This window comes from Bufo bufo, chromosome 2 (assembly GCF_905171765.1).
Source record: "Bufo bufo chromosome 2, aBufBuf1.1, whole genome shotgun sequence".
Taxonomy (NCBI): Eukaryota; Metazoa; Chordata; class Amphibia; order Anura; family Bufonidae; genus Bufo; species Bufo bufo.
The window spans coordinates 236,755,237-236,772,107 of record NC_053390.1 but is presented as its reverse complement, the minus strand read 5'-3'; the positions used below and the strand labels follow the sequence as shown (position 1 = coordinate 236,772,107).

The 16,871-nt window shown below is 43.6% G+C and overlaps 1 protein-coding gene across 2 annotated transcripts in view; it reads right to left on the bottom strand.

The window, feature by feature from the left end:
- The window catches only part of LOC120988657 (splicing factor SWAP), a 186,405-nt gene that overhangs the window by 110,057 nt on the left and 59,477 nt on the right, over nt 1-16,871 (bottom strand). For both annotated transcript variants that reach the window (XM_040416260.1, XM_040416259.1), the window contains exon 8: nt 9,584-9,797. In XM_040416260.1, the coding sequence (XP_040272194.1) occupies nt 9,584-9,797 (214 nt within the window). The remainder of the gene's footprint in view (nt 1-9,583; nt 9,798-16,871) is intronic.

Genomic DNA, 16,871 nt, shown 5'->3' with positions numbered 1-16,871 from the left:
TGAAGATGACGAGGTTGAGGTCATTGCGTACCCTGACATGGTCAGGCGTACCCGATCCCATGTCAGTGTTCTGCATACCCCGCGTGATGAGCCTCATTTGCAGCAGAGTGGTGCTAGCGCTGATCTTTTTTATGGTGCGGCATACACCAGTAGCGCAGCACATCCTGGACCTTCTACCAGCACTGCCGTATTCCCTGGTGAAGTGGTGAGCACCAGAAGGGCAGTTCAAGCTGGTACGGTGGCACGTGCATTAACTCCCCCGTCGCAGCCACCACGTTCACAGGCCCGTAGAGCCCTTAGTCTCCCAGAGGTGCTGGCAACCCCAAATTGGCACTCCCCTGCTTCCGCCGCACCCGTATTGCCCCCTTTCACTGCCCAGTCTGGCGTTCGCGTGGAGACAGCTCATTTAGGATCAGCCCTTGAGTTTTTTGAGCTGTTCTTCACCGCGGATCTCTATGACTTAGTTGTGGCAGAAACCAACCGCTACGCCACACAGTATATAACCGCCAATCCGGAAAGCTTCTATGCCCAGCCTTTCCGGTGGAAACCAGTCACAGTTTCCAAATTTAAAATATTTTTGGGCCTTATCCTCAGCATAGGTCCAACTAAAAAAAATGTATTGCGGTCCTATTGGTCTAAAGATGCCCATGTTCTCTGCTGCTATGTCCAGGGCACGTTTTGAGGTCATCATGCGCTTTATGCATTTTACTGACAATAAAACCTGTCATCCAAGAGGCCACCCTGCTTATGACCGGCTCCACAAAATTCGGCCCCTCATAGACTATTTGTCATCCAGGTTTGCAGACGTGTATACCCCCAATCAGAACATCTGCATAGACGAGTCCCTTGTACACTTTACCGGGCGCCTTGGCATCAAACAGTACATCCCCAGGAAGCGCACCCGGTATGGGGTCAAACTGTATAAGCTCTGTGAAAGGGCCACAGGCTATACATCTCGTTTTAGGGTCTATGAGGGAAAAGACTCAAAACTGGAGCCGGTCGGATGCCCTGACTACCTGGGGAGCAGTGGCAAGATTGTCTGGGACTTGGTGTCACCCTTACTACACAAGGGGTACCACTTATACATGGACAATTTTTACACAAGCGTGGCCCTCTTTCGGCACTTACATATAGTCGGAATTCAATGCTGTGGCACTGCGCGACCTAGTCGCCAGGGCTTCCCCCAACGGCTCGTTAATACACGACTTGCAGAGGGGGAGAGGGCTGCCATGTGTGACCAAGAACTGCTCGCGGTGAAGTGGAAGGACAAGAGGGACGTTTACCTTCTGTCCACCATTCACGCAGACACGACTGTACAAATTGAAAGGGCAACTGGAGTCATTGAGAAACCCCTCTCTGTCCACGACTATAACCTTCACATGGAAGGGGTGGACTTCAATGACCAGATGTTGGCTCCCTATTTAGTGTCCCACCGCACCAGACACTGGTATAAGAAGGTGTCTGTTTATTTAATTCAATTAGCTGTCTATAATAGTTTTGTTCTCTACAGTAAGGCTGGGAGAACGGGATCCTTCCTAAAATTCCAGGAAGAGATCATTTCGGAACTCCTGTATCCAGGAAGGTCCGTGCCCCAAGTCCCTGATGTAGTTAGCCGGCTACATGACAGACACTTCCCGAGTGTCTATCCTGGTACCCCAACTCACCGTTCCCCAAGAAAAAGATGTCGTGTCTGTAGAAGGCTGGAATAAGGCAGGACACCACAGTTTTTTGTCCTGACCAGCCTGCCCTATGCATAGGGGAGTGTTTCCGCAAGTACCACACACAGGTACACTATTAGTGTAGGGATCCTGTGACACAGGACAGGCACACAGGGGTCTTAGGGCCCGTATGCTCAATATAAGGAGAATAGCAGAAACGCCTAATGCTGGCCATACATGTAATGATTGTGGAGACCCTCAAATGCCAGGGCAGTACAAACACCCCACAAATGACCCCATTTTTGGAGAGAAGACACCCCAAGGTATTCTCTGAGGGGCATATTGAGTACATGAAATATTGAACTTTTTGTCACAAGTTAACGGAAAGGGAGACTTTGTGAGAAAAAAAAAAAATAATTTAAAAAAAGATTTCCGCTAACTTGTGCCAAAAAAAATCTATGAACTCGCCATGCCCCTCATGGAATACCTTGGGGTGTCTTCTTTCCAAAATGGGGTCACATGTCGGGTATTTATACTGCCCTGGCATTTTAGGGGCCCTAAAGCGTGAGAAGAAGTCTGGAATCCAAATGTCTAAAAATGCCCTCCTAAAAAGGTACTCATTGGAATTTGGGCCCCTTTGCGCACCTAGGCTGCAAAAAAGTGTCACACATGTGGTATCGCCGTACTCAAGAGAAGTAGGCCAATGTGTTTTGGGGTGTCTTTTCACACATACCCATCCTGTGTGTGAGAAATATCTCTGTAAAAGACAACTTTTTCCATTTTTTTTATACAAAGTTGTCAATTTACAGATATTTCTCTCACCCAGCATGGGTATATGTAAAAATACACCCCAAAACACATTGTCCTACTTCTTCTGAGTACGGCAATACCACATGTGACACTTTTTTGCAGCAAAGGGGCCCAAATTCCAATGAGTACCTTTAGGATTTCACAGGGCATTTTTACGCATTTGAATTCCAAACTACTTCTCACGCTTTAGGGCCCCTAAAATGCCAGGGCAGTATAAATACCCCACAAGTGACCCCATTTTGGAAAGAAGACACCCCAAGGTATTCCGTGAGGGGCATTGCGAGTTCATAGAAGATTTTTTTTTTTGGCACAAGTTAGCGGAAATTTTTTATTTTATTATTATTTTTAGTTTTTTCTTACAAAGTCTCATATTCCACTAACTTGTGACAAAAAATTAAATCTTACATGAACTCACCATACCCCTAATGGAAATTTGGGGTGTATTTTTACATATACTAATACTGTGAGAAATAGCTCTGTAAATGCCGAAATTTTTTTTTTATACAAAGTTGTCAATTTACAGAGATATTTCTCTCACCCAGCATAGGTATATGTAAAAATACACCCCAAAACACATTGCCCTACTTCTCCTGAATACGGCGATACCACGTGTGACACTTTTTTGCAGCCTAGGTGCGTAAGGGGGCCGAAAGTCCAACGAGTACCTTTAGGCTTTACAGGGTTTCTCACAATTTAGCCCCATTTCGGAAAGTAGACACCCCAAGGTATTCACTGAGGGGCATAGTGAGTCCGTGGGACATTTTTTTTTCTTTTTCTGCCAGAAGTTAGCAGAAATGGAAACTTTATTATTATTATTTTTTCCTCAGTCAGTCATTTTCCGCTAACTTGTGATTTTTTTTTTTAATCATACATAAACTCACCATGCCCCTCCGCGAATACTTTGGGGTGTCTTCTTTCTAAAATGGGGTCATTTGGGGGGTATTTATACTATCCTGGCATTCTAGCACCTCAAGAAACATGACAGGTGCTCAGAAAGTCAGAGCTGCTTCAAAATGCGGAAATTCAAATTTTTGTACCATAGTTTGTAAACGCTATAACTTTTGCGCAAACCGATAAATATATCATTTAAATATGTCATTTATCAAAAGACATGTAGCACAATAAATTCTGACACAAACTTGTATAGAAATGTAATTATTTTTGAACAATTTTACCAGAAAAAGTTAAAAATACACCTTTTTTGAGAAAATTGCGGTCTTTTTTGATTAATATCAGAAAAACGAAAAATCTCAGCAGCAATCAAATACCATCAAAAGAAAGCTGTATTTGTGAGAAGAAAAGGAGGTAAAATTCATTTGGGTGCCAAGTTGCATGTCCGAGCAATAAACCGTTAAAGTTGTGAAGTGCTGATTTGTAAAAAAGGGCCTGGTCACTAGGGGGGTATAAACCTGTGGTCCTTAAGTGGTTAAATTTTATATTTTCGTGTTTGTTTTTTTTAACTTTTTATTTAATAACTATTAGCCCCTTTCACAGGAGCGTGACGGATTAGGTCGGCATGTGTTTAGTGAAACTTGCAAGCAAGTTCAGTCAGTTTTGTCTGCGATTGCGTTTAGTTTTTTCCGCGCGGGTGCAATGCGTTTTGATGCGTTCTTGATGGGCGCTATAAAAAACTAAAGGTTTACAAACAACATTTCTTAGCAACCATCAGTGATAAACGCCTTGAATCCGCACTTGCTTCCAGATGCAATGCATTTTTTACTGAAGACCCATTCATTTCTATAGTGCCAGGGCTGCGTGAAAAACACAGAATATAGAACATTCTGCGTTTTTCACTCAACGCAGAACTGATGCATGAAAAAAATAAATAAAAAAAACGCTCATATACACAGACCCATTGAAATGAATGCATTGCACCCGCGTGAAAAGGGCCTTAGGGGCTAGAACCCTTGTCCTATTTACCCCTAATAGAGCTCTATTAGGGTGAATAGGACATCACACTCTCTCTGCTGCCGCCCTGTGCTATGTGCAGGGAGATTACCATGGCAGCCAGGACATCCTGGCGATTTCACTGCTGGGGCTCCGATCGGAACTGCCACTGCACCACCAATGAAGAGGGGAGGAGGGGACTCTTTGGCCACTCGCACCAATGACTAATACTGGGGGGACGGGGGTGCACCACCAATGTTTTTAATAATGGGGTTTGGGGGGGCCCACTGCACCACCGTTATGGGTGCTGGCGGCAGAATCACATACCTGGCACCCGACCTCTATGCCAAGATGCTGCGATCCGCAGCAGTTCACCTGTTAGGTGTGGCACCTGAGGAGTTAATTGCCGCAGACTGCAGTGCCCTGTCAGAGGTTGGCCGCCACCCGCCGCCTATATTTGAATTAATGGGTTAGTTATCTTCACTGGTGGCACAGTGGCCACAGCCCCTCCTCTCTCTCTTCTCATTGGTGGCCAGCGGCACAGTGGGGAGGGAGAGACTCCTTCTCCACTGTGCTGCTGAGGAGAACATGGTGCATGCTGAGTGCAGCGTGCTCCATGTTCTCTGATACTATAAAATAGAATTGCGGCACTCAGATTGTTCATTTGCACTTATTGGTAATTTATTGATACAAAGTTAATCATCCAGGTACATAATTGAACATAGGCAATGATAGAAACCACTCTTTGGTAGTGACGGTGACCGGACGTTTCGGTCCTCGCAGACCTTCAGTGGTCAATTTGTCTGTCTTGGTGGTGAGGATCAGGGTGATTCAGACCCTACATAATCCTCACCACCAGGACAGACAAACTGACCGCTGAAGAAGGTCCGCGAGGACCTAAACGTCCGGTCACCGTCACTACCAAAGAGTTGTTTCTATCATTGCCCATGTTCAATTATGTACCTGGATGATGAACTTTGTATGAATAAATTACCAATAAGTGCAAATGAACAATCTGAGTGCCGCAATTCTATATTATTGATTGTGACTGTTCAGTCCTTGCTGGCACCAGTAGCCATAGTGTGCAGTACTCCATTTTCTACAATGTTCTCTGATATTAGACTTGCTTAAATAAAAATGAAATATATCCTGACTAAAAGGGAGAGGAAACACAGGGCGTACTTTAATCAAGGTGCATTCACTCCAAAAATGAATAAAATGTTAGAGAAGGATCTATTCTATGTATATGCTACTGAATAAAACTTCAGAGTGTCAGCACATTATCTGTAGCAGGCAGGTCAGCAGAAAAAGCAGAATTAAATCATAACCTACTTTCTGAGCTACTCAAACAGAAAATCTTATTTAGGGGGGACAAAATGGGAAATTTAATTAGGTAACCACGAACAGAAAGTAAGCTTCCACACCCGCAAGATAAAAAAAACAGAGATGGAATATTCAAAAATATAATCTAAAAGGAGGAAACTAAGGAAGATTTTTTTCTTTGCTTGGCCCAAGTTAGAGGATTTTTGCACTAAACCTATATTCCATACGTCACGTTTCAGTGTCTGGCTACCTGCAGATCTGACATGATATACAGCCATATATAGGGACATGGTAATAACCAATGGGGCACATGTCATGGGAGATCATCACAACTAGGGATGAGTGAACTTCTGTTTTCAAGTTTGGGTTATCAAAGAATTCCGTTACGGATTCCACTATCACCGACCATAACTTAGTCTGTGGTAGCGGAATCCATTACAGAATTCTTAGATAACCTAGACCTTGTACGCTAAACTCGAAAACACAAGTCCGCTCATCCCTAACCACAACAATCTCGAGGGAACTGTAAATGAACGAATGCTTTAATACCGAGTAGGAATTATTTGGGTGCCTGTCCTGTACCCCATCTTCCTATAATCAGTGCAGTTTCTCTAGAACAATTCAAGTGTTTGAGGGTGGATGGCGCGGTCATTAGTCTGTCCTAAGGATCCAAAATCACTATGTGCAACGCTAAACATTTCCACTACTGGTGGAGCATGTACTGATGAACATACAACCCAAGGATATGGCTACACTGTTCACGGCAAGGATCACAAATGAATGGAATCACTGCGCCAGTTGCAAGAAATCCAACACTATGGGATTACTATTAAGCCTCGGTCACACATCAGTTATTTGGTCAGTGATTTCCATCAGTGATTGTGAGCCAACACCAGGACTGGAGCCTCCACAGACATACGGTATACTGGAGAGATCTGCTCCTGTTCTGTGGTTAGACACGCACCTGGTTTTGGCTCAAAATCACTGATCGAACACTGACGTGTGAACGAGGCAGTCTGCAATCCTGGCCACGGTCGCTGTTGCGCAACCAGTGTGGTCGTACCCTTATTGTACATTTAGAAAGGTGGATAATCATTTTGTTGATTAGCTCCATCGTGATGCAGGGAATTTCTGCTTCGCATTTTTGTTTTTCACTCCCTGCATTTCTGGAGCCACTACCTTTGAATTTCTTGTTCACATAGCTATATTGTATTTTGTGGGACAAGTTGTACTTTTTAATGGCACCACAGCATTAAGGTTGTTGCGGGGTTCAAAATATCGATACCCATATTATCGATACTAGGCTGCGCTACTGCGCAATCTAGCATCACAGAACATGAGCGCGCTGCTGTCAGCACGGCCATGTTCCCTTAGCAGCACTGGGGAGAAGGAGTTACTCTCTCCCTCCCCCTGTGCCGCCGCTGCCAATGAGGAGAGAGGAGCGGAGGGGGGGCGGCTGCACTGTGCCACCAATGAAAATTAACGTCTAAGGCTACATGCACATGACCGTATGTGTTTTGCGGTCCACAAATTGCGGATCCACAAAAAAAAAAAAATGAATGACATGCGTATGCCATCCGTTTTTTTTTTTTTGCGGATCCATTGTAACAATGCCTAAAATGGACAACAATAGGACATGGTCTATTTTTTTGGCGGTGCTACGGAACGGACAAACTGATGCGGACAGCACACTGTTTGCTGTCCGAATTTTTTGTGGTCCCATTGAAATGAATGGGTCTGCATCCTATCCACAAAAAAAAACCAAAAAAACGGAACGGACACGGAAACCAACAAGGTTCATGTGCATGTAGCCTAAAACAGGAGGCGGAGGCAGAATCACAGAGCACTGTCATAGAGACATCCTAAAGCACTGTCATAGAGATCAGGTGCAGGCTATTCGATTCTGCCGCCGCACCCGCCTCCTGTATCTGTATTAGACGTTAATTATCATTGGTGGCGCAGTGCGCCCCGACCCCCTCAACCCCCCCAGTACTAAAACCATTGGTGGCAGTGGGTCCCCTCCCTGCTGCTGTGTGTACTATGCATAGGGCAGCAGGGAGAGTGTGAAGTCCTATTCACCCTAATACAGCTCTATTAGGGTGAATAGGACAAGGGATTAAAATATCCCAGGTTCTAGGTTTAGGGGCTAATAGTTATTAAATAAAAAGAAAAAACACCAAAATATTAAGTATAAATCACCCTTTTTCCCAATTTTACATATAAAATATATAAAACAATAAACATATCGCCATGTCCAAACTACTAAAATATTTTAAAAAAATCTCCTATGCGATGAACGCCGTAACAGAAATAAAATAAAACGCGCGATTTTTTTTTTTGTCACCTTGTCCCCCCAAAAAATAGGATAGGACTGTTCGATTATGGGCTGAACGTTCCATAAAATGCAGAATGCATGCGGCTTTTTTTTGGTATTTTATTTTTTCGCGTGGTATGGAGTATCGCAAAACTTTTTTATGGTATCGAAACCGAATCAAAATTTTGGTATCGCAACAACCCTACACTGCATACGATGTAGTTTGAAGGTGGAATACAAATGGTGTGGAATTGAGGGAAGGAAAAAACTAAAAAAACGCGATTCCACCATAGTTTATATGGTATTCCCCATGCAGTAAAACTGACCTGTGCACTGCATTATAGGGCCAAATGATACCACATTTGTAAAGGTATTCTTGCGTTTTAATTTTTAATACTTGAAAAAAATTTTTTTTTAAAGAAAATATTTTTTTATTTTCAAAGCCATATTCGGTGTATGATTGATCAAGAAGTCAGATAACGCAAGATGCCGTGAATTTATTAAGAGAAGCTATCATCAGCTTTTCTTGTGCCAAAAACGTAATCTACACAAGGCTGGAACAGATTTCAGCTACAATTTACGTCAGTTTTCTGGTGTAAATGATGATAAATGTGTTGGGCAGAGGAGGTCCGGATCCACTTTCATCAAGTCTGCAACACTTTTTTTAAAAGTGCTGTTAACATTGCAAAATCCCACAATATTTGTGCAAAATGCTGCTGGTGCAAAACCTGCTACTCCTGCATGCCAGAAAGCCAGATTACAGCTTTCATAAATCCCCCTACATCATTTTAAATTGAAAGTTTTCCACAAAAACACAAAAGTATGTCAGCAACTATTATAACATACATTAACAGTTGTCCTTATAAAGGGTGATGTCCTGATTCATATATCTTTCTGACAAAGCTAGAACCAGCCCTGTCACATGGATCCAGAGATCCCCATTCATTTCTCCAATCGCTCTAATGGATTCTGTTCAGGCTAGGAGGTCAGGGGTGTGACCTTGCTGCTGCAGCTCAGGAGATGTGTCCTTTCTGCTGCAGCCCCTGTAACTGTCACAGCTTCTAAAGCCTCAGTCACACGTCAGTGTTTGCTCAGTGATTTCCATCAGTGACTGGCAGCCAAAACCAGGATTGGAGCCTCCACAGACATAAGGTATAAGGGAAAGATCTGCCCCTGTTCTGTGTTTAGAGCCGCACCTGGTTTTGGCTCAAAATCACTGATGGAAATAACTGACTGAATCACTGATGGAAACTACGTAATGAAGTGGTTGTCAGACATGTGCATTTTTATACAGATTAAAGGGTTTATTCAACGCTTTGTAACTGATGACATCCTCTGGATAGGTCATTAGCATTGATCAGTGGGGGTTCGACACCAGGAACCCCCACAGATCAGCTGTTTGAGAAGGCCCTGCTATAGGTGATGGGGACTCCTTTAATACACATATACACAATTCTAGGTCTAGCAGAACTGAAATACACACATAGAAGTTACTAGCTAGTGTGCTTACTGCAGGAGTGCGTTGAAGAGCACACAAACCAAAATTTTAGGAGGAAAAAGCTAAATTCCTTGGGCAGTGGCCCATCTTTACCTTGGTGCAGGCACTTCCTGGGATAATTGGCTGGTTTCACCATTATTTAGAGATGGGGAGATGCTGGATTGTGATGTAGTAGCAATTTGTGCACAGTCTTCCGCTGGCAACGGGTTGTAGTAAGCACTGGAGTCCATTCCTGGTGGTGGAGGCGCAAGACAGTACGTCCCATCAGGTAACATGTAGTAATTGTAATAAGTAGACGTCACAGAAGCTATTGAAAAAAAAAAAAAAAATTAGTCAGTTTTAGTCAGTCAATTGTCATTCTGCAGATATTCAGAAAAGCACATTTAAAAATGCACAAACTGTACAATAGCAGAATGAGCCTCTACAGTTCCTAGGAGCGCACTCACCACTGTATGTAGCATGTGCACTGCACCGTAATATGGAGGTGTTCTCCCTTAAATGCAATGCTAATATATTTGCAATCGGGGATCTAAGAAGTAACCTATCCGCCAATTTCCAGGTTAGAGACCATGTAACGCTTTGTGTTTTTTTTTGTTTTTTTTTTAAGAAGCATTTTGGTGACTTTTATTCATTAGATTTGTAAGGCTGAGTGTAAAGAACACAGAACAGGTGAATATTTTTCCATTATACCTTATCTCCAAGTAGGCTTCACACCTGGTTTTGGCTCACAATAACTGATGGAAATAACTGAAGTGTGAACTCAGCCTAACATGGGTCTTTTTGTGGCATATTTTTAAAGTCATATAAAGAAGCCTATGCTCCATTATGGCAGAAGAATTCCCCTCCCCCCCCCCTTCCACCCAAAAAAATAAAACCTCACATAAAGCACAGCATTTATTAACGGTCTGAGATTTAAAGGTGGAGGTGGCTTAAAAGTGGTTGCCTGGGATTTTTTATTCCTCTCCCATCAGGACCTTGCATGTCAATGCTTTGTATGGAAGGAGTCACGTGCACCTCTGCAGCCAATAACTAGCCTCAGCGGCACGTCACTGCTAAGTCATATGCTGCTGGTTGACACATCACTGCTGAGGCCAGTCACTGGCTGCAGCCTTGCAAGTGACCATATCCAAGCAAGAAGTCTGCCAAACAGCCCAGGAGCCGAGTCGCTAGAACAGACTGGCAGGGACCTGGGGAGTCTGAATTTCTCCATAGGCCCTTTGGCTAGCGCAGAAAACAAACAAAAAAAAAAATAAAACGGGTCAAACCCTTTAAAGCGTATCTGAGTATTTAAAAAAAAAAAAGTTTGCATAATGGCTGAGCTTCTTTGTACAATCAGAACTGTGAAGTTTTTATCTGTTTGAGCTTCCCTAATGTTTTTTTTCCAGCCATATTATTCCCTGTTTCAGCTGCACAGTTAGATGCATTTCACTCAGATGCAGGGGGCGTCTCCCTTCTGCCAGCACTGTACTGCTGTGACATACTTTCCACTAGGTTTGTTTTCAGTTCTGGAGATCACAGAACAGATCAGAAGGGAGAAATCACACAGACACATGGGAGGCTCCTTTGAAGTTCAGAAGCAGGGTAGAAGCAGTTCTTTTACCAGTCTCAGGATCTCTGCTAGCTCTGACTCATCTCCATTTCCTGTGAACCGTCTTCTGAGTCTCTGTTACCAGGGACATATTCTGCCTGACAACAGGTAGTGGACTGCAACTAATCCGGAAGTGAGACCCATAGTAGCCATGACTTATTTTTATTTTAGGTGGCTAAAGGCATATTTATTAAATGTGAGATTTAGAAATTTGCAAGTTACACCACACTCTATTAAATGAAATAAAACTGTGCGATAGTGCAGTGCCTCTTTAAAGGGGTTGTCTCATCACACCGTTAATAAGGTGAGAAGGGACTAAGCCTCAACCACCCGGAAGCTGGGAAACAGTCGAGCTTGCTGTGCTGTACTGTTTCCATAGCTCCTATGCACTGCAATGGGAGCTACTAAAAACGTTGAGCGTAAGCCCATGCCGCTATGTCCTGGCCATCTGATGGTCGGGGCTTAGTCCCTTCTCACCTTAGTATCTATCTGATCATGAGTTAACTCCTTTAAGCTTTGCCAAATTCTGGCACAGAGTGAGCCACCTAACCGCTCGCCAGAATCATCATCCAGCCTCAAGCACATAGATAAAGCACATCTTTCAACAGTCTAGTCTAAGGGCTTTATTAGATTAAACGATCTAGCAGGCGATTGTCGGGACTAAGGGAAGAGTTCTTTCCTGGCAATCATCTGCTTGCTAGCAGAGGAGACCCCTGCATTTACATCAAGCAATCTCCTCCTCAGTATGGTAGGAGCATTCGCTAATGCCATTCCTTGTCCCCATCATACTGACTAGTTGTTTGCTGGCAGCAGATGGTGATTACACAGCACAAGCTTCACCAGCAAATGATGATTTTTAAGGATGTTTAATCGTTTATTGGGTAATCGGTGGCAGTATTACACTGCCAGATTATCACGAAAACTTGTTAATGATGAATTGGCCGACAATCCGCAAGTCTAATACAGGCTTAAAGGGAACCTGTCACGGGGATTTTGTGTATAGAGCTGAGGACATGGGTTGCTAGATGGCCGCTAGCACATCCGCAATACCCAGTCCCCATAGCTCTGTGTGCTTTTATTGTGTAAAAAAAAAAAAAAGATTTAATACATATGCAAATTAAACTGAGAGGAATCCTGTCCCTGAGATGAGTCCTGTAGGTGAGATGAGTCAGGGACAGGACTCATCTCAGGTTAATTTGCATATGTATTAAATCTGTTTTTTTTACACAATAAAAGCACACAGAGCTATGGGGACTGGGTATTGCGGATGTGCTAGCGGCCATCTAGCAACCCATGTCCTCAGCTCCATACACAAAATCCTGGTGACAGGTTCCCTTTAAGCATTTGCTGTCTAAATCAGGATTAGTGTATCTGTAATATAAGATGTAAGCAACTATGAAAAGGAGACAACTCAAGCACTGGCCCATGTAGCCCCTACAAAGGATGCCAGGAAAGAGAATCTCACAGGATATCCTTCAGTTCATGCACAAGGCTTCAGCAGTTCTACACTGAACGCCTAGATGGGACAGAACCTGTGTAGAGTACATATATAGATGATCACTACTAGTACAATCACTGAAGATTACAAGAGGAGACTGAGCATCACATTATACACAATATACAGTAATGAGAGCCTCACTGTACCCTCATCCAATCCTATCTGTAAGGGCTGCAATGAAATTTGCATTTTCCTTCCCTTATTAAGAATACAGACAGACATTGGTTTCATCTGACTGATGCCAATTTCTAAAGGCATGTCTAGGTGCAATTTTTAACTTTTAGAAAAGACTGTGGCTTCTTTATTAATGTCAGCTGTTGGCTTCATTGAACAAAGACATTACACAGTACATGAAATTACAAAACATGATACTCGGCACATACAGCCTTAGGCCTCATGCACACAGCCGTTGTGCGGCTGTTCCGTGCATTGGGGACCGCAATGTGCGGTCCCCAATGCACGGGCAAAGTCCGTGTGGCAGCCGGGACGGATCAAGAACCATTCAACTTGAATGGGTCCTTGATCCGTCTCCACCGCAAAAAAAAAAAAATAGAACATGTTCTATTTTTATTGCGGTGCGGAGGCACGGACAGAACCACCACGGAAGCACTCTGTAGTGCTTCCGTGCCTCCATTCCAAGTGAATGGGTCCGCATCCTTGATGCGGGGAGCACACGGCCGGTGCCCGCATATTGCGGACCAGCTGTTTGCGGGCCTCAATATGGCCACGGCCGGGCAACAGACGTGTTGATGAGGCCTTCGGCCGCGTTCACATCTGTGCTGTGAACTCCGGCAGTCTGTTCCGGCGGAGGAACAGACTGCCGGAGTGCACTGTATATGGCATAGCTGGACACTACCGTGCACAGTTAGATCTCCATGCGCTATAATGGGATCCAGCCGCTTTCTGGCATATATGTCAGATTTCAGCTGGATAGGTCCGGCCGAAAGCAGAAATGTATACGGGAAAAGAGTGCCAGAGTTCATAACGCAGATGTGAACTCAACCTCAGAGGTTTGCTGAACCTGTAGTACAATGTTTAGAATAGATGACCGATTTGATCAGCAAGACAATTGCATTAACCAGACATATTGTAGCAAACAGTCAGCTGTGAATAGTTTTAGGTCTGTACAGGTTTTCAGCAACTATATATTGTTTCCATTTACGATCAAAAAGATACAATGGAAATGGTGAGGAACTGGTATATAAAGTAGATTACTGGAAAGCTGCATAACTTGGTGGAGAAAGTGATTTATACGGTTAACTCATTTCAGTATGAATTCTGGCTTTGGAAGGAAAGCTATAAGGGAATAACCCAATACAGCAGGTGGATGAATGAGGTTGCGTTGTTTAACCCATTAAAAACAGGGCAATTTTCTACCATCCAGGCGCCATAACTTTTTTATTTTTCCATTCACATAGACGCCAGCTTGTTTTTTGCGGGACAAGTTGTACTTTCCAATGGATCCATTTTATACTGCATATCATGTAATAGGAAGCTAGAATTTTTTTTTTTAAAAATAAAATAAAAAATAAAATCAATTTTTACTGTGTTCCCTAGGCTGTAAAACTGTCCTGTTATCTTCATTCTCTGGGTCAGCAATAGCACATTAATATAGTTTTTCTTTTAACATTAGCATTATAACTTTTTTTTATAGTTATGTCTATGGAGCAGAGTAGGGGTTTAGTTTTTGAGGGGGGAACTGTCGTTTCCGTAGAAACTATTTGGAGCGTTAGATTTTTTGAGAGGTGAAGCGATGAAACAACAAATTAGGGATCGACCGATTATCGGTTTAAGGCTACTTTCACACTTGCGTTGTTCTTTTCCGGCATAGAGTTCCGTCACAGGGGCTCTATACCGGAAAAGAACTGATCAGGTATGTCCCCATGCATTCTGAATGGAGAGTAATCCGTTCAGTTTGCATCAGGATGTCTTCAGTTCAGTCGTTTTGACTGATCAGGCAAAAGAGAAAACCGTAGCATGCTACGGTTTTATCTCCGGCTAAAAAAACTGAAGACTTGCCTGAATGCCGGATCAGGCATTTTTTCCCATAGGAATGTATTAGTGCCAGATCCGGCATTCAGAATACCGGAATGCCGGATCCGTCCTTCCGGTATGCGCATGCGCAGACTGAAAAAAAAAGGTGAAAAAATAAATGCCGGATCCGTTTTTGCCGGATGACACCGGAAAGACGGATCCGGCATTTCAATGCATTTTTTCGACTGATCAGGCATTTTTAAGACTGATCAGGATCCTGATCAGTCTTACTAATGCCATCAGTTAGCATACATTTTGCCTGATCCGGCAGGCAGTTCCGGCGACGGAACTGCTTGCCGGATCTCTCTGCCGCAAGTGTGAAAGTAGCCTTACCGATATTATCAGCCGATATTCAGGATTTTGACAGTTATCGGCATCGGCATCTATTTTGCCGATATTCAGATAGCGTATGGGGAACAAGGATCGCGCTGCTCAGCGCTCTCCGTGTTCCCTCAGCAGCACAGGGGAGAAGGAAGCAGTGTCTCCCTCCACCTGTGCTGCTGCTGCTGCCAATGAGAGGAGAGAAGACAAGAGGAGGGGAGGGGCTGTGGCCACTGCGCCACCAATGATGTTAACTTACTCATTCATTCAAATTGAACAGGAGGCGGGAGCTGGCTGCAGAATCACATAGCCGGCTCCCGACCTCTATGAGCAATAGCTGCGATCTGCGGTAGTTAACCCCTCAAGTGCCGCGGATCGCAACTACCGCTCATACAGGTCGGGAGCCGGCTATGTGATTCTGCAGCCAGCTCCCGCCTCCTGTATATGAATTAATGAGAGATTTCTCTTCATTGGTGGCGCAGTGCGTCCCCCCCAAGCCCCCCAGTATTAATCATTGGTGGCGCAGTGCGCCCCCCCAAGCATTAATCATTGGTGGCGCAGTGCGCCCCCCATAGCAGTATTAAAAACATTGGTGGCGCAGTGCGCCCCCCCACCCACCCAAGCCGTGTATTTATATACACACACACACACATATATACACACATAGTAGCAATATGTAGAGGATGAGGTCGGCACTGCTGTAGGTGTGGGATTTAATTTGGTGCTGCACTGATCGAATGTGAGTAGTGGTGGTGCTCAGCATAAAAAACAAGTAGTATTTGCAACAAAGGAGAAAAAAGAATATAGAATGCAGCACTCACCAAAAAATACTCTTTGCAGTTTTATTCACATAAAAAGGTCAGCGTCATGCTGGTAAAACAGAGCTAGAAGGCAACAGCCGTTTTGCACTTGTTGCACTTTTTCAAGCCTGAAAAAGCGCAAAACGGCTGTTGCCTTCTAGCTCTGTTTTACCAGCATGACTCTTTGCAGTTTTATTCACATAAAAAGGTCAGAGTATTTTTTGGTGAGTGCTGCATTCTATATTCTTTTCTCTCCTTTGTTACACATACACACATACAGTGGGATGCGAAAGTTTGGGCAACCTTGTTAATCGTCATGATTTTCCTGTATAAATCGTTGGTTGTTACGATAAAAAATGTTAAATATATCATATAGGAGACACACACAGTGATATTTGAGAAGTGAAATTAAGTTTATTGGATTTACAGAAAGTGTGCTATAATTGTTTAAACAAAATTAGGCAGGTGCATAAATTTGGGCACCGTTGTCATTTTATTGATTCCAAAACCTTTAGAACTAATTATTGGAACTCAAATTGGCTTGGTAAGCTCAGTGACCTCTGACCTACATACACAGGTGAATCCAATTATGAGAAAGAGTATTTAAGGGGGTCAATTGTAAGTTTACCTCCTCTTTTAATTTTCTCTGAAGAGTAGCAACATGGGGGTCTCAAAACATCTCTCAAATGACCTGAAGACAAAGATTGTTCACCATCATGGTTTAGGGGAAGGATACAGAAAGCTGTCTCAGAGATTTCAGCTGTCTGTTTCCACAGTTAGGAACATATTGAGGAAATGGAAGACCACAGGCTCAGTTCAAGTTAAGGCTCGAAGTGGCAGACCAAGAAAAATCGCGGATAGACAGAAGCGAAGAATGGTGAGAACAGTCAGAGTCAACCCACAGACCAGCACCAAAGACCTACAACATCATCTTGCTGCAGATGAAGTCACTGTGCATCGTTCAGCCATTCGGCACACTTTACACAAGGAGATGCTGTATGCGAGAGTGATGCAGAGGAAGCCTTTTCTCCGCCCACAGCACAAAACGTGCCGCTTGAGGTGGGCTAAAGCACATTTGGACAAGCCAGCTTCATTTTGGAATAAGGTGCTGTGGACTGATGAAACTAAAAGAGTTATTTG